The 19,043-nt window shown below is 37.0% G+C and overlaps 1 protein-coding gene across 1 annotated transcript; it reads left to right on the forward strand.

The window, feature by feature from the left end:
- Positions 1 to 901: 901 nt before the first annotated feature.
- Positions 902 to 14,682, forward strand: LOC142097165 (uncharacterized). The gene is made up of 4 exons (XM_075178786.1): positions 902 to 2,970; positions 4,284 to 4,410; positions 10,445 to 10,518; positions 12,948 to 14,682. Exons 1-4 carry the CDS (start codon positions 2,637 to 2,639, stop codon positions 13,271 to 13,273), a joined length of 861 nt encoding a protein of 286 aa, XP_075034887.1. The 5' UTR covers positions 902 to 2,636; the 3' UTR covers positions 13,274 to 14,682.
- The last annotated feature ends 4,361 nt before the right edge of the window (positions 14,683 to 19,043 follow it).

The raw sequence follows: 19,043 nt of genomic DNA on the forward strand, positions 1-19,043 counted from the left end.
TGAATATACACAAAGTATTTGAGACATATATATTTTTCCTAAGCATCAGTTTTGCCATAGCTTGTCAGTGAATAATAACCCTATATAACACAGTTTAGAAAGGGTGACCAGCTAGCCGGAAAATTATATGCGGCCACTTTTCAAGTGAGAATAGAAGGAATATTTAGTATATGTGGGGTTGATAATTACTAAACCCAGATCACACCTGAAAATATATAGATATAGATATATACTTTTTTCTACTGTTCATTGAGGATCTGTGAAACTGATACATTTACCTTGATCGCGATCGTGTCCCCGGACATGTGTATGCGCGGTCACGCATACATTTCTCTCTGCTCACTATGAGAAACATCATTATAAGCTAACATACTTACCATCCACACGATCTTTGTATAATTTCTTACAAATAAAAAATAATAATAATAACAAATAAGCTGATTTCAGAAATAAACTGGTATCACGAATACTCTGTTGATCTTTACAATACTGAACAGATATTTACCATCATTTAAGGACATAGAAACAGAACTTACATTCAGGAACTTCATCTGTATTAATTATATTCATCATTAGATATTTGTGTTATTAACACAATATAAAGATTTATTCATTCAGATGATCTGTGCAGTTTTTGATCATGTTTGATGGTTAATTAGGGATTCTCACTGTGATTATCGTGGATAGGGAGATACATAAATGTAGGTGATTCTACCACCACTACACTCTCATGTGTACTCCCATCTCATCTACCTGTCCCAGACTCCAACATTTTAATATTTCACTTTTTAATTATTAAATTCATTTTTAATGCATATCAATAAAAAAAATTTGTTTTATGAGTTATGTTTATGTATTATCCATCTTCAACTATCCCCTCAATGATATGGAATAATTTCCCAGTATTGGACTAAATATTTGTGTCTTTAGTGTGCCTTCATTGGAAGTAGTACTGCTTGTCTTTCTTTTGTATTCCTTTAGTGTTTCTACCTCTGCACATCCTCAACTATACTTCCACTAACTGTTGGGGTCCCACATGGCTCTGTTCTTGGCACTTTACTTTTTTCACTGTACACCTCTACTCTTGGGAAAGTAATACGCTCATTCAGCCTCCAGTACCACCTCTAAGCTAATGGCACCCAATTCTATATCTCTTCCCCTGATTTCTCCCGTTTTGTGCTATCTTGTGTAAACAACTTTCTTTCTACTCTCTCCACATGGATGTCACAATGATACCTAAAGATCAAGATGTTCGAAACAGAACTTAACATGTCAATTTTTTCTATCAGCACATCCTGTGTGATGTCCCAAGTTCTCCAGTGTGCACATGCCTTCATGCTCTCCTGTACTTTTTTGTACTATTTGTACTATTATTATTTGTTAATTTTAACCTCTCTACAGATTTGCAGCACATTACTCAGTTTCACCTACAATGTGACAGACACCTAATATAACATTTTGCAGTTATTCTGACAAACTGAATTTGTTATCTACCATAACTTCCAGAATATCTGCATTTCTCAAGGAAAACCCTGTCCTAGAAATAATATTGTAAAGTACTACCATAATTTATCTTGATTTCAGTCTTTACATAACAAAAAGAAGTTTCTATAAGGGTGTGTAAATTATTGTTATCTTCACTGTAAGTGTTTTTTTTATATATAAACACCCCACTTTTACAAAGTGTTTTCTAACTATGCAAATATCCTTGTATTTCTTCTAATTACAATTTAAAAATGTTTGAGTGTTGACTGACTTACTGGATACAATGTTGTAAGAAGAAGTTCATTACTCTAAAATCTCCAGTCTTTAAAATGGGCCAGATTTGACCAAATTGTAAAAAAAAATATAAATTTCTTAAAACTCTCACCTATCAAAGGCAATCCACTGAAACAATAGCTTTCTAACAAAACAACCCTCTAGTCCAGTATTTCTCAAACCCAGTCCTCAGGGTCCCCTAGCAGTGCAGTTTTCCAGGTTACAAGTAGAATAATTATACCACCTGTGGATCTTTCAAAATGTGTTAGTCGATGATGAATACACCTGTGCTCCAGCAAAGAGATATGGAAAACATGCACTGTTAGGGGCCCCTGAGGACTGGGTATGGGAAACACTGCCCTAGTCTTAACACGGTTTTCCCAAAAAACTGCATAACGGTGACCTCTTGCAAAACAGGAAGTGGAAAGCGGCAAGATTTTCAACTGTAGATTATTCCAAACTTGACATTTTTAATTATTTATGCCCTGTAATATTCACAGTAGTAAAGTTATGCTTCCTCGCTCCACCCAAACGTTCATCTCCATCTAAAACCAACTTACACCTCCAATCTACCACTGAACATGTACCGTTTTGCTAGTTATTAATATTATGCTGTTTAATAATGATGCTTTAATAGTAATTATGGGGGGTTCTCCAAACATGTTTTTTTACCTTATTGCTATTAAATTGACTCTTCTGTAACCTCTCACACTTTGTGTTTGGTTTGGAAATATTATTTCTTTACTTACAATTATGCAATTTCTAAATGAAAGTGAAAGTAGTCAGTAAGGTAGTGAGTAAGTTGAAGTACATAATAGATAGATCTGAACACAGGAAATATATGACAGACAGAGACAGAGAGAGAAGATCTATAAGAAATGGATCTCGGACAGCAGGATAACACACAGCTCAAAGAAAACATCTATAACTTCAGCCTTGATTACTGTCCCGGGGGGAATCAGGGATATAACCGGGTTCTCCTGCAGCTCTTTGGTTTTCTAGGACATGGTAAATCCTCTCTGATCAACTCTTGTATATACACCCTGGAATATGCTGGGGAATTTAAAGAACATGCTGAGGCTCAAAAAATAAACAGCGGTTGCACTATAATAAGAGAAAGCTATGAGCTCACCAACAACATCACCTTGGTGGACAACAGAGGGTACAGTACAATGGACAACTTCAAAAGAGCTGAAGTTTATGCCCAACTGGGTAAGTGAAAGTTGTGATTGTAGTAACTGTATACAAACACTTGTAGAACTATTTTGCTTCAATATCACTATTTCTCTGCTATAATAATAAGTCAAATAGGATTCAATGTGAAAAGATGAATATGAAGCAAACACAATACAGCGCTCAAGAGCACAAAGAAAGCAACAGAAATTACATGATTAATAGGAAACACTTAGAGATTCATGTTAACAATCTAAAATGGAACTACTGGGAACTGCCCAGTCTCTGGCAGCACCTGAGGAGGTATTGTCAGTGTCTACTATGGTCCCCTTTATCACACAAACACAATAAAAGATATACACTTATCTCCCAACCCAATACTGCCCTGGTTTCTAACTGTAGATGGGAGCACAGTGTGAGAAGTCAGTAGAAGTCTTTTCCCTGAAATAACGACAGGGGGAAGCTGAGTTACCTCACTGTGCTCTCTCCTGCAATCACTAAGTGCTGTGATGGGTGGGGGGGGGAGCAGGGTGGGGGGTGGCAGGCGAGGTGAGAGCCTCGTCTCTGCCATCCCTAGAAAGGTGCTGCCACATGGAAGATAGAACCAGAGAGCAACATACACAGATTAAAATAGAACTAAAGATGAATTTCTGATCTTTTACCACATATTGGACTAGAGCAAAAAATAACATTACTGTCCCATATTTATTATTATTCAGAGTAGACTTACATTACATGACATTCTTCCTGGATTGTTCCTGGAAGAATGCTCCTGTTCCAGCACAGTTATTACTGGTACTGAGACTTGTACGTCATACAGTCAGCACATTATGTAGCCAAGAGGGATGACATATCGCTGGGCTGAGGCCGACAGGCAGGTTGTGTCCTCCTTTGTGCAAATGCAAAAAAATCACATAATCAACTGAAGTGAGGTTACAGGTGTCATAAGTGCCCCCTCCAGATCAGAAATAACTAACAAATTGCTTAAAAATATACAAATGACCTGTATGATAGTTCTGATCTCTCCAGAAGCCATTTCCATGTCTCCTTTTTGCCTGATATGTAGACTTTTTCAGATTTGGGCAGTATGGATATGAAGGTACATATATATATACATTTACTATGATAAGTTAGAATTTCCATTTTTTTTTATATTCATAGTACAGTCCCCTCTTTTACCTCCCCAAATATCTTAGTTCAAAGTGAAATTCCCACCACCAATATTGGTTGACCAATAGTAGGTAGAAGACATCACCACTTCTGGATGTTGAATTATTTTGTGCTGTGTGTCCTATAGTGGATTTTGGTCATACAGATATATTTCACCCCAGTTTGTGTTCTGTTGTTTCCAGGAAACTTCATGCCTCTAAATGAGGAGGTGGAGTGGAAAGATAATTACACTGATATGATGAGAAAATTGCAGGAATCTGAAAAAGACCCAAATTACACAGACTTCATTGTTCCTGTGTTGGTTTATAAGTAAGTGACTTGTTAGTTTATGATATAATATATCAAATATCAGCCACGGTAATGAATATAATAAATAAATAATGAGTCTGGTGACGTAGAATGATGGAAAAAATGGGACATTGATGTGAGGATTCTAAACACCAAGGCTCCTGCCAACACATCACCGTAGGTGGCAGAAATAAGGGGAATCTCCCTCCTTAATATTATATTCCCAGCTGTCTGTCAATCACCTCCGGTTCATCAGATTATGATTTGACAGCTAATGACCTGTTCAACATTCACTTTCCCCCCTCAGTGTAATTCTTCTCATAAACTGTCAGGAAGAAATTAAAGATAACAACCAATTATTAAGTTTAGGGGAGCAATTCATTTTTCACATGGGTGATATGGATGTTGGATAACTTTTTTCCTTCAATAAATTAAATGACCATTTAAAAAATGTATTTTGTGTTTAATCAGGTTGATTTTGTCTTATATTCAATTTTATTTGAAGATCTGAAACAATTAACTTTGACAAGTATGCAAACAAAAAAATCAGGAAGGGAGCCAAAAAAAATTTCACACCACCATTGTCTACATATCTAGTAGACTACATACTCATCCAATCACAATGTTATGTGATTGGATTTTATTTTTATTATTTGTACTTTTGTGTGTTTAGGAATTTTTATTACATGGGTCAAAGTACATCAGAAAAAGTAAAGTGCATCCATTTAATCATATAGGTATGAAAATTTGCACTGGATTTCTGCAGTTTTTCATTTGTAAATAACCTTCAATACGTCAGAGGTCTGAAATTCTCAAATGTATACCTTCTTCAGCAGGTGACTGGCTAACTGGTTACAGAGGGATTGGAGGGGAAGGGTAGTTGTAGGTATCGCCAAAATGGCAGAAGTCCTGACATTGTTCCCCTGTAAATCTGCTTGTTGGGTTTTATTTTAAAACTTTATCTAGGTTGGGCATTTTTTTATACTGTTTTTCAAAACATGATTGTGTTTTGGGAGTGAGGGATAGATAGGGTGCACTTATTTTTACTGCATATAAGGAAAGGAAAAATAAAGTAAATATCAGAAATAAGGGTCTCATTTAGAGTTCGACACATCTTTAAGCATAGAAAGGTAAACACAACATTGCAGCTTAATGTGTGTAGAACGCATCTTAAGATACATTCAACTCAAGCATAAACCACATTTGTGACTAAAGATCTGTCACTGTATCTACAGTATTTTTATAGTGTACCCAACAATTTATAACATTATTTTTACACTCTGTCCTACTTATGTATCACTACTTCCACATTTATTAATAAATACTGCTCACTATAGATACACTGTTCTCTCTTGAATATCCGACACTTAATAATTTTTATGCCGTGTGCTATTGTTATAACGTCCGCTCATTGTTAAAAATGTATGTAATGCATTTTAAATAATACTATCAGGTTTGAATTGAAGCTAGAGCTTTTATTAAAAATAAAATATTCATAAATAATATTATCCAAAATTAAAATCTTTAGCATAATTGCGTCCAGCAAAAAACAAATTTAGTTTTCTTCAAGAAGCACATCCAAAGTTTGAGCAATATGCCCAATTGAATATTGCATGGCCTCTAGAAGCCTGATTATAGTCCTAATTGCCACTAATTGCAACTAATGTCTAGCACATGCTTATGAGAAGACAAGTAATTATTGTAACAGTATAGGTCATGTAATATTTATTGTTAATTTCCTAATATAACATGGTATACTGTAAATCCACAGTTCTTCCAGCAATATTTAAAAAGTGTCTGTATTTGATTATATGAATTGTCAAGTAATTAAGTTAATCATTTTGTTCTTTGCGCTATGTGCATTTGTGTTGTGTGTTTCAGCATTGATAATTAATATGCTGACTTGTAAAGGTACAAATTGAATATGTTCTAGTGCAAAACTCATCAAGCCTGTCCCCAAGGGCTTATAGCACTAAAGATTCTAAGTATAACATTACTTTTTTACATGTGTCCTACATATGTTTAGTGATGTTTATTTGTAACTTCCATAATTGCATTGTTTCCGTAGTCGTTCAGTAAACAGTTTGTGGGTGATTTGGATTTTAGAGCAAATGCAGCACTTAATTTAACTAATTCTACATGGAAAAATAAATCAGGAATTATAGGGGAGAATATATAAAATGCTGGATAATCTCTGAAGTTGGACATACACACTCATATAGACTGTGCACCATTGTGACATAAAGGTCGTACAGTGTAAGGCTTACACGTGAAATTAAAATTATCTATTTGAACAAAATTAGAATTTGTACCATCTTTGGGGTCATTTGGAGGCTTATCCTCCACTTCAATCTACAAAGCAACCTCTAGTGACTCCACAAAAATCTTCACATTCCCATCCTCCTTGACGGGCAGCTCCTTCTCCACCACCTCCTCCAGAGGCAACTTCTCTTCCATCAACTCCTACTGTGCAGCATATTCATTGTGTAAACCTGGACCCAGTGCTCATCCATATAAGAAAGTTGTTTCCCAGCAGAATATGAATAGGAGAGGAGAAGCAGCTGGCTCAGATGTTTCCTTAGACACAGGGCACTACAAGTTATATTATTCCTGAGGAGAGGTAGAAGAAGTGATATTGGTGCCAAGTGGACACAATGGAGAGTGGAGACCTGTAAAGCTATATTCAGTTAGACTGCCAGGGAGCTCATTAGTCACTGGGAAAGTAAAAAGTGTAGAGAGTAATGCGGCAGACAGAGGGCCACACGATTACAGTGAGACTGAAGACATTGAGAAGGGCTGCAAACTCTTCAGAGAGAGCTGTAAGTCTTACAGAGAAAGCTAAATATTTGACAGTGACAGCTGTCAACCTTGAAGAGAAAGCTGCCAGGTTACCATAGAGGTCTTCCAGATTCTCAGAGGTAACTGTTTATCCCAGAAGGAAATGTACCATTGCAAGAGAGGAAGCTTTCAGAGGTCCAGGTGTCCAGAGGAAGCCCAGGTAGTCCAGAGGTCCAGAGGGAGATCAAATATACTCCAGCAGTTCAGAGAAACCCTGGTCTGGAGTTCCATAGGAATTTCAAGTGCAATCAAGAGGTTTAGAGGCAATTTAGGTACAGTTCTAAAGTTCAAAGTGAGTTCAGGTCAGTCCAGCCATCTGTTTACAGAAAGCGCAGATCTTACTGTTTTTATTAGCAGTAGTACAACATATTATTTATTGTACTCATTGCAAATGGTTATTCTTCATTATTATCTACATCATCATAGTTGTTGTAAAGGCTTAAAACACTACATGCTGCTACCTCCTAGTTTATACTCAGAGATTATATTTGTCAGTTTCATGCTTTTATATTTCATCCATGTCTTCTTAATTCATAAGATAACATAAGATAACATATCATTTTACCCGTAACCTTTGCATATCAAGTTATCAGGTCATTTAATAAATGTGTTCAATCACATTTCCTCTTTCCTGGTGTGTGTTTAAGTCATCACCCGTCATGTATAGTGAGTCGGGCAGGGATTGTCTGAGTCAACCTGTCACGATATCTGTCACTTGTTTGCAGTATATTTATGCATAAAGGTATAACCCAATGGCTTGTGGAAAAAACATAATCAGAGACAGCAGTCAGATAAGTAAGTACAAATTATGTAGATGACTAAGCCACCCAGAAGTGATAGCTACAGGTGGGCAGTAATAAGTAACTGATCACAGGAGTCGTCGGTAGCTATGGACAAGGTAAATGCCAAAGTTGCGGCACATAATGGATCCAGTAAGGTATCAATAACCATGGCCAGGGTGAAGGCCAAAGATTCGATACACCAAAGATCTGTCCAGAGAGCAACAGGGAACACTAAAGTATGGCACATAGGCACTAAATTCTGGCAGGGTTTAAGTCAGACTGCTGGGTAAATAATGCAACCAAAGCAAGAACGTTGCCGAAGACGATAACCCTACATAATCTCTCTGATCAATGCAGGTGCACATGTAATATCCACATTAGAATTGCAGCCTAAGTTACCCAGGACAATACTGATATCTCCTGCTGGCATCCAGGAAAAGTGAAATAGATGTTTTCTACATCTCAAACTAGATGACAAAGCTCTGAAAGACCATGACAAGTATCTTTAGGCAAGACGTTCATAGAAATTAGATCTCACAGCATAACCATAATAGGTTTCCCTGAACACTGTTGGGGGTGGCGATTGTACTGCTGCAGCTTATGATACAACCATTGCTAGACCTTGCTAGGCACTGCCACTGCAGGTATGCAAAGGTACCCGGCTCTTCTGGGGCTACATGTGAAATATAATTTGAGCAGTCATGCCATACATGTTATAGTGATATAATCAGATTGCATCCTGTATGTGGGACAAGAATGCAGGAGAACACTTTAGACAGTAATGCGAAAATAATAATAAGAGGCAGTTGTGTTTTATTTTGTACATAAGCATGAGGTTCTTAGTTAGTTGACAGAGACCAGCTTTTTGGTCAATTTCTAGTGTTTTAGTGCCCAAACGGTTCACCAGCTACAAACTAAGACTTATGGAATGTAACTATCTTTAATTATCAGCATCTTTATATTAAAATAACACTGTCTTAAAGAAAACAAGAAACACCTAGTCCTTATTCAAGGCACGACCACACTGCTAGGCCCCTGTTTAAATAGCAGGGCAGCCCGGCTGCTTACCACTCTCATCTAGTGACTAGAGACATGAATGACACAGTCCTTGTATCACCAGTCAGCCAGTCACTGTAGTCATATTGTTTCTCATCAGGACAGAAACTGCGGGTTTAAAAATTGCGGGTTTGAAAAAGTGGAGATGTTGCCTATAGCAACCAATCAGTTCTAGCTGTTATTTTGTAGAATGTACTAAATAAATGAGGACTAAAATCTGTGCTCTCGGCAACATCTCCACCTTTTCAATCCTAGAGTTTAGTAAATATACCCCCAGGACTTGAACTGCACCACTTAGCCAGCAACCATCAAAAGATATGTGCTGAACAAATAGGGAGAATTCACTTAAAATGTATTGATAACTTTCTGAAGGGACAGCTGAAACAACAATCTGTACAAGAACAGTGGATGTAAATATAAATGCCTTTGTGGTACATCCCAAGTGTGCAAAATATTAGACCAATATGTAATATGTGGCATATGTGGCAATTAACTTCATGCATCAATCTCTTATTTTCCAAAAGATTATAAGCCTGGGAGCTCATAATTACTCTTTTTTTATTATTGTGTTTGTTCACAACAGTAAAGCAATGTGGAATATGCTGACTGCAGAGAGATAATTATTAATCATTAAATAAATAATTGTACACATTACAGCTGATACCAATGCAGATCGTGATTAAGGCTCCAGCAAATAGAGGCACATTGGATTAATTGTTTTGGTGCTTTAAATTAAGTTTGTGTTGTAAAGAGAAAATGTAATTTGTATACTTGATATGTACAGAATTTATTACTGTGATTGCATGAATATGATAATGTTTCACTTTTCTTAGTTATTGAGGTTATATGGTTAGAAGTAGATGACAATTATTTCTATTAAGTATCTAATATAATTATTTAATCAGATCGGGTCATGTGATACTTTGTGATGATGCTTTGACAGTCACATGACCAGGAAGTCTTCCCTATAGCGTTAAAGCTGTATCTTGTGTATGACACATTGAGGATGAAGGATATTGCTCAGAAACCGGTTGGTATTTAAATCATGTTTTTGGATCATATTGTTGAACTCTTATGCAATCATATTAAGAATAAATCAATTCATTTTATAGTTATTCGATTTGTCCCCATTTTCTACAGTGTAAGTTCCCCGTCTCCTCAGCCCACTTACCCTAAGAGTCATAGAATACATCCATTATTTTTATGTGAATGACAAATTATCTTTAACTAAAAACAAATTAATAACACTTTGAAACATTTAGCTCAGTAACTGGAAAATGAGGATATTGCAGCAATCAATAAAAGCATACATTGTCTGCCATGAACTGGTCTATTGTGTATCGTCTGGTGATTGTTAATATTTTTTCTTTATTGTCTAGTGTCCGCAAAGGACTTGAAGAAAAGGAATTGAGGGAGGTGAAACTATTTATAGAAAACTGTGGAAAAATGACAGGTAACTATGACCCCAATCACATGAGGTGAAACAGGAAAAATCTTTTAAAATTTACTGGGGGTTCAATTAACTACAGAGACTCATGTGTGTAATCTGTGATTTCCTGAGATTTAAGGTGTTATATTACTGGGGATATTATAATATTTGACAAGTATAATGTTTTTTATACAGTATTTCAGAATTTAATAAATATTACATTTAAACACCTTACTCTCGCCTACAAAGCTCTCAAATAAACCACTCCACCCCCTTTAATCTCCAAACTCATCTCTACCCACAATTCTCTCTGCCCCCTCCGCTCTGCCAATGACCACCGCCTCACTACCACACTGATTGTCTTTCCCCAGTCCCACGTCCAGGACTTTGCTCAGGCTGCATCCCAGCTGTGAAATGATCTCCCACCCTCTATCAGATTAGCCTTTACTCTCCAAGGCTTCAAACTGACTCGTGAATAACTTCATTACTATGTTATCTGTGCATAATTTATTGATTAGATGTCTTGTCTTTGTAATATTTTGTTTTTTATGTATTATGGAGCGTTGCTATCTGTGCATTGTATACTACTGTAAATTCTTTCAACAGTGCTGTGGACCCTTCTTAGTGCATTATAAATAAAAGATGATAATAATAATATGATGATGATGATGATGAATTTTGTAAAAAAAATAGAGGAAATAGACACCGTCATAAACACCACACTTAGTAATACGACGAGGCTCAGTCCATGGCCACTTTTTACTAATACCTGCTATTGCTCACACTAATACTAATGCCCAATGCAAACAAATGAGCACAAAGATCATGCATCCTCTGCAAATTCTCAAGCATTACAGTCTAGCTCTACATATAGGTCGGTCATCTTCATAACTGGTATTTCCAAGAATCAGAAAGGACCCTAAGGCTGAAGAAGGACCAATTAGGCCTCAACATGATCCCGTGGACAGTGTAAGGGCATCTGAGTTCTACATGTGATATTTCAGAGTCTAAAGCTGGGTAAACACCACAGGCTTTTCACCCAATCTTTATGTCTATCACACAATAAACAACCATTTGGTAAGATATTGCATTAGTGTGTACGCTCCCACAATCATGTTTTATCATATTAAAGCACATTTGATTTTATAAACTTCATTATCAACGAAGGAACGATGTTGGGCAAATGCAAAAGGGTGTACAGACTCACGACCAGCAGAGTAGGCAGAGTGTGTACGGGCACCATCTTTTTTAGCAGATGGTTATGAGAGATGAAGATCACAGATCTGAAGGTAAATCATGTAGCTGTGTACATATAAACCTGCATGTGGACTTTCAGTCATAAGAAAAATCGTTACAGAAATCACATCTGGAGAAATTTTCTTTAATGTGTACCCAGCTTAACACTGTTATTTTGTCTGATAATCTGGTTGACATCTGTGCTGACACTGATGATGATAATTTGCAAATTGAGGAAGATGCCAATTCTGAGTCTGAACCCTAATCCTTATATCAAAATGTATGATCTTTTATGTTGTGGTGATCCAAACAAGCCAAGAATTTCAGCCAGAAAATTAACATTTATTTTTACTGGTGAATTGCCTGGTTTCTCAACTATGAATGTTCCGTTTAACATTTTCTGTTTAATCTACAAAAACGTGTTTCTTGTTGGTATTTTCAGCAGTTTGCAAAACTGCAGTTTGTCAACTTTTGTAGTTTGTATTTTTCTCATGGCTAAAAATTGAGATTTTGATTTGTAACGTTGCAGTTTTGAAACTTGAGGTTCTCCAGTTCGTTTCTATTAGATCACCCTTTCATACATCTTCGGTTTGCAAACCATCCAAAAATATTTTAGAAAAATCTTAGATTTCCGCGTACCGCAGCTTATTATATTTCCCTCTAAGAGTTAGATAGTGGAAGGAGCAGGGTCCCCCAACAGCACTGAATAGCAATTTGAGGCCATGTGACAGTGGTACAGTAAGATTGTGGTGTAAACACATCTCTATATGAAATAACCATCTTCTTACTCCGTAAACCACTTTTAGGAACAATTTCATTAAGTACAATTTAACACCACTTTTTAGATTAAGGACTAATTTAAAGACAGCTTGAGGAAATGCCAAAATAACTATATTCATTACATTAATAATTAACCTTTACTTAATTTTCAGACTACTTTAGTGTCATAGAATATCCTGTATGTACTTTAACCATTGCACTTACATTAGTTTTACAGGATTTTGTGCGTTTCTTGCACTATTTTTTACACATTTTCACTCTTTTTTTTCTCTATTCCACAGTTATACAATAAAATCCATAGAGCTTAAAAACATTGAACACAATGACATTTTATGGAAGACGACCTGCTGGATAGTTATTACAGTTATATATAAGCACTTATGCCATAAAACATGGTCATACAGGGGTTTATATTGACACACTTCTCTCTTCTTCAGGTGTTGCTCCCATCATTGTCCTCACCCACAAAACCAGAGGAAATTACATCATGATTGAGCAGCAGTTCATGAGTATGGGGGCGGATTCTGTGATATCACTAGAGAACTACACCAAAGAGAACAGAATAAAAACTGAGGAAGTAACCAGAGACATCCTGCTGTTTATTAACAGAACCCTAAGACAAGTACAATACCGCATGGAACAGGGAAGAAACTGGAGGAGAGAGCGAGTAGACCGGAAGAAATTTGTTTTGAAATATATACATGAGATTCAAATGATGAAAATGAAAGCAGAATTTGCAAGAGAACAAGGAAGAGTTTTTTAAACGCTCTTCACGTAGATAGAGATGTCAGAGGTAAACTACAGATGCAGATTCATTTACTATGGATTTATCACATAAATGAGTTTTCCATCTTTTGCGGGGCTTATTATCACAATCCCTGATTACTCTAGACTAGTACACTGTGTGAGTCCCTCCTTTTGTAACCCCGCTGTTTGCACAATGCAGATGTCCCTGGTACTTATTTGAGCTCTCCTACTAAGCAGCAGTAGAGGAATGAGATATTGTACTGATCAGCACCTGATTGGACAATTGCCAGGGCCATCAAATCAGGAGACAGCTGTCACTTCTATCATTGTCTTACAGAGGGAGCTTGTTCCAGCAGAGGTCTCCATACAGGATAAATCTGTTTGACTACTTGATTGCACAAAAATGGAAGTTTCAGTTTAGGGATTTTACCATAACCTGTACTTTATTATTAATTAAATTATAACAAGCGGAATTGGGGTTAACATTCGCTTTATTTTCCTTGCAAAAATGTTTTTTTTTGTTAGATTTTTTTAATCATTTTTATTTTGTAAGGACCCTGTGACTGACCAGCAGTGTTGACCACAGCTCCAAAAGTGCTGCCCACAGTTCAGTCACATAAAAGCCTGACCTAAAAGTCAGGCCTAATATATAATATACTGTATAAACATAGCATAATACACATTATATTTACTGTGTTTTGACATGTCTGTACCATATGCATGCACATGTGTGTGTATATATATATATATATATATATATATATATATATATATATATATATATAGATAGATAGATAGATATAATTATGCAGAATGAGGCATGGCAAGACCATGGAGGGTGTGTGTATGTATATATATATATATATATATATATATATATTTATTTACACCCTCCATGGTCTGGCCACCATGCCTCATTCTGCAAAATTTTATACTATTTTGCCCAGACCTTAAAAAATGTTGAACTCTCATGATGGTGGCTTAGTTGTTAGCACTTCTGCCTCTCAGCACTGGGGTCATGAGTTCGATTCCCGACCATGGCCTTAACTGTATGGAGTTTGTATGTTCTCCCCGTGTTTGCGTGGGTTTTCTCCAGGTGCTCCGATTTCCTCCCACACTCCAAAAACATACTGGTATGCTAATTGGCTGCTATCAAATTCGACCCTAGTGTGTGTGTCTGTCTGTGAGTTAAGGAATTTAGACTGTATGCTCCAATGGGGCAGGAAGTGATGTGAGTTCTCTGTACAGCATTGCAGAGTTAGTGGCGCTATATAAATAAATGATGATGACCCTATATTCATGTCCTAGTCTACACGAACGAGAGTATTATAAACCTCTCTCACAGGGGAGGAAATTTATTTTGGACACTCATCCTATCATTTTCTTTTACTTGTGCTTTGTCACGAAAATAAAACATAAAAACATTGTGTGTTACGTGTTCTATCTGTGGATAAATACATTTCTATGAGAGATACAAAACCATGGACAGTTACCAGAGCTCTCTACACTACTTCTCTACATTCTAATCTTCACCCCTCTAAGCAAAATGTCATAAGTATAGAAAATACATCTATCAGTGTATTGTGGTGTAAATAGACTAGGTGGGGTGAGGACATACGAGGGCAGGAGCTGATTATCCAGTAGGCTGACTAAGTTGCAGCCGAGGGTGAAAGGTTTTTGGAGGTGCAAGATGTTTGGGAGAGAAAAATTATGACAGGGAGAGGTATGAACTGAAATTCATTTTAAAATATAAATGAATCCAAAGGATTCCAAAGGAAAAAAGAAAACATGAGAAAAAATGTAGAAAGGATTTAATTTGACCTAATCTCATGGTAAAGGCTGAAGACAATGAGAATTTAGCAGGTAGGAGAGACAAGGACGGTAACACGCACATGCGTGACCGCCCCCTCTCCCTTCACCCTCTGTAGCGCTTGTTCACACCTTTGTTTTGCTGTACAAATATGATTTTTTAGTGGGTCATTAAAAAAGCAAGAAAGAAGGCGCTAGATGTGAACTAATACTTTGATTTACAATAATTCATTGCAAATTATAAATTAAAACAATTCCATGTAAAACCTTTAGTGCAGTTTTGGGGCCCGCTTTATGTGTTATAGAAACAATAAATAGTGAGTCTGACTACAACATTTCATATTAGTGATCAATGTTTCTATATTACAGAAGCAAATAAAGAAAATTAATCAATTGAATAAAAATATAATTTGAATGAGCAATTCATAATTTAATCCATAATAAATAAGAAACATAGGGCCTGACACATGTTTGGACATACAACTTGCATGATGCCCAGTATGAGTGCATGTAGTTCATATCCACATGGATCAGACACTTACTACCTCTCTGACTAGAGAGGTGGATCAGGGACGGCAGGGGAAGGAAGGTGAGAGCTAACATAGGACATGTTCTGCAAGGGCGTGTAATCTCAGATGCGGCCAAATGGAATCCTGTGATTATTGTAAGTATGTTTGTTCTCATATGTACTACAGAGCAGGTGTACATGCTGGATGATAATGATGACGGACACAGCATAGGCTTTTATTTAAAAATTAAAACTATGGGCTAGATTTACTAAACTGCGGGTTTGAAAAAGTGGGGCTGTTGCCTATAGCAACCAATCAGATTCTAGCTGTCATTTTGTAGAAGGTACTAAATAAATAAAAGCTAGAATCTGATTGGTTGCTATAGGCAACATCCCCACTTTTTCAAACCCGCAGCTTAGTAAATCTAGCCCTATGTGTCACTGAATAAATGTATGCAGTTAAGATTCAAAGCACATTATATGCACTGCAGGCATTGAAGAGATATTTATTTAGTTACTTAATGTAAAATAATTTATGAAAATAAAATATCAAATATGGATTATCTTAAAAAAATTGATGTTATTATATTATTAACAGTTGTTATTTTAATTTATGATCAAATAAAAGTTTTACACTTTCTGATGTTAAGTTATTGTAGCATATATACGTATACTGCAGTCTGTTCTGTGTGTCTACATGTGGCAAGCACTGTTAAAGAACGTATTTCCAATTGTAAAGTATCTTAAGAAACGCTTTGATTTGAATACAGGTGAAACTACTGTCAAAGATGACCACTGTCCACCGTATAAGTTGCCTTGTGATTCAGGTATTATACAGCGCCGGAGGTGAGATTTGATGACACAAACATACAGCGTTGTCTGTGAAATCTGTTCTGTTTTATTACTGGCCAAAGCACTAATATTTATACAGGGAAATCTCATTCGTGGTGGTCACAGATGTTTTACATAATAATTATCACATTGCTTGGTTTTATACATTATAACCTTCAAGTTTTACATATCTGGCCTTGGTGTTCTGCCTCAGGAGCAAACGCAGGATTTTTAAGGGGGGGTGGACCCCAACCCAAAAAAAATAGAGCATGCGCAGCAGCTCCATTTCGGCGAGTCTGAATTGTACAGCACCCGCGGCGCTGTCAAAGAAGCAAAGTCAAAAGTGCTGTATTGTAGTAGAATACAGCACTGCCGCGGACGCTTCTTTGACAGCGCCGCGGGTGCTGTACAGTACCGTTCGTTCGGGGAGGGGAGGGGTTTTTGGAGAACCAGAAACCCCCCCTGCTTGCGCCCCTGTAGTTTACTATGTTTGACCCCAATTGTAAAGCGCTACAGAATATGTTGGCGCTATATAAATAGAGGATGATGATGATGATGATGATGATGATATCTCTTATCCTTGCAGCTGTATCACTTTCAGAATACATCAAGGTTGCCTTCTTGGTCAATCTCACAAGCTTTTGCCAAGAACATCAGAAAACCCTGGCTTTTGGAAATAAAATAAATATATAAATATAATATAATATAATATAAATAAATAAAATCTGTGAATTAGCAGCTCCACCATTGTGTGAGTGACAGCAATCTGACTCCATGATAGTGCTGAATCTGCAACTAACCACAGGAGGTGATGACATACCATGTCTGTATTGTGTGAGTGACAGCAATCTCACTCCATGATAGTGCTGAATCTGCAGCTAACCACAGGATGTGATGACATACCATGTCTGTATTGTGTGAGTGACAGCAAACTCACTACATGATAGTGCTGAATCTGCAGCTAACCGCATGATGTGATGACATACCATGTCTGTATTGTGTGAGTGACAGCAATCTGACTCCATGATAGTGCTGAATCTGCAGCTAACCACAGGAGGTGATGACATACCATGTCTGTATTGTGTGAGTGACAGCAATCTGACTACATGATAGTGCTGAATCTGCAGCTAACCGCAGGATGTGATGACATACCATGTCTGTATTGTGTGAGTGACAGCAATCTCACTACATGATAGTGCTGAATCTGCAGCTAACCACAGGATGTGATGACATACCATGTCTGTATTGTGTGACTGACAGCAATCTCACTCCATGATAGTGCTGAATCTGCAGCTAATCGCAGGATGTGATGACACACCATGTCTGTACTGCGCAAGGAACACGTCCATTAGGACATCTGTCTTAAATTTTATGGATTTTTGGAACTTGAGTGACATAGTTTCAACAGATTTCTTAAATTTTAGATCATGTGTAAGAGTAAGAAGCCATAATCCGAATTTCATAGCTTTTTATGCAACTAAAATATTTATGATTTAAAATTTAGAAACATATAATGTCATACACCCTTTTCTATTACATACCACCCCTTACTCACCAAATATTATATCACATGTATCAAGCCAACTGACTTGTCGCTAACATAACACTCTGCCCAACAGATTTTCCCTCACATACCCCCTCCTCATCAGATTATTCCCACTTGCCCCTCTTTTCACCTGTGTGCCTGACATTACCCATTTTTCTTACCTTATTCTAATCTAAAGGACTTTCTGCTGAAATGGAACAATAGCATTGTCTGCAGCTATATGTACTATGTACCATGTGACTACAGCAGACACATGAACTGGTGATGTCATAATGACATCGGAAGGTACTTTTGCTGAAAGGGACCTAGCTACTACTGTGCTCAACCCCTGTTGCAAAACATGTGCTGATATAGTGATCATCAGCACAACCTTTCTATTATTAAAAAGTGTTAAATATATAGTTAAAAAAAAGAAAATAAAAACAACGCCCCCGCTAAAACAAATTGGGAATGTTGTGAGGTATGCCTACATGGTGGAGTCTGTATAATAAAATCTGGAATGTTGGGAAGTATGCTTACATTGTGGTGTCTGGGTAAAGAAAAAAAATTGTGACATTTGGTAGGTACCTATATGGTGCTGTCTATGTTATAAAATTGGGACTACTGACTGATCCCTGCAGAGCATTCCTCCTTTCAACACAGTGCCCACTCCTCACAGATCCCTGCAGAGCATACCCCGCCCCATCACAGTAGAAGCTGCTGACAGATCCCTAGGGAAACAATACAGAAGTGGAAGTTGCTTAATGAATTTATAGGTTCATAGCAGGTGCGTGAAAGGGTGGGGTTATCCAGCAAAGAGAAAATACAGAGAAAAATTCCCCAGCACACCGCTATAACCAGCAAAGGAGTTGCTATTTCTACTTGTACATAAGAATGCAGAAATCTCAGTTGCACACATTTGCAAATGTATTGAAAGCCACCCACCACTCCACGGCGCTTCTGCTAATAGGGTGTCTCTAACTCTAAACAGTGATAGTCCTTAAATTTGGGCCATACATGTATGTGTTTTTAAATTGAAAGCTATCTTACCAAAAGGTACCCCAAAAAGCCTCCAAATGGCAATACATCACTCATTTTGTAGTCCTCTGTAAT

This window comes from Mixophyes fleayi, chromosome 7 (assembly GCF_038048845.1).
Source record: "Mixophyes fleayi isolate aMixFle1 chromosome 7, aMixFle1.hap1, whole genome shotgun sequence".
NCBI classification, from domain to species: Eukaryota; Metazoa; Chordata; class Amphibia; order Anura; family Limnodynastidae; genus Mixophyes; species Mixophyes fleayi.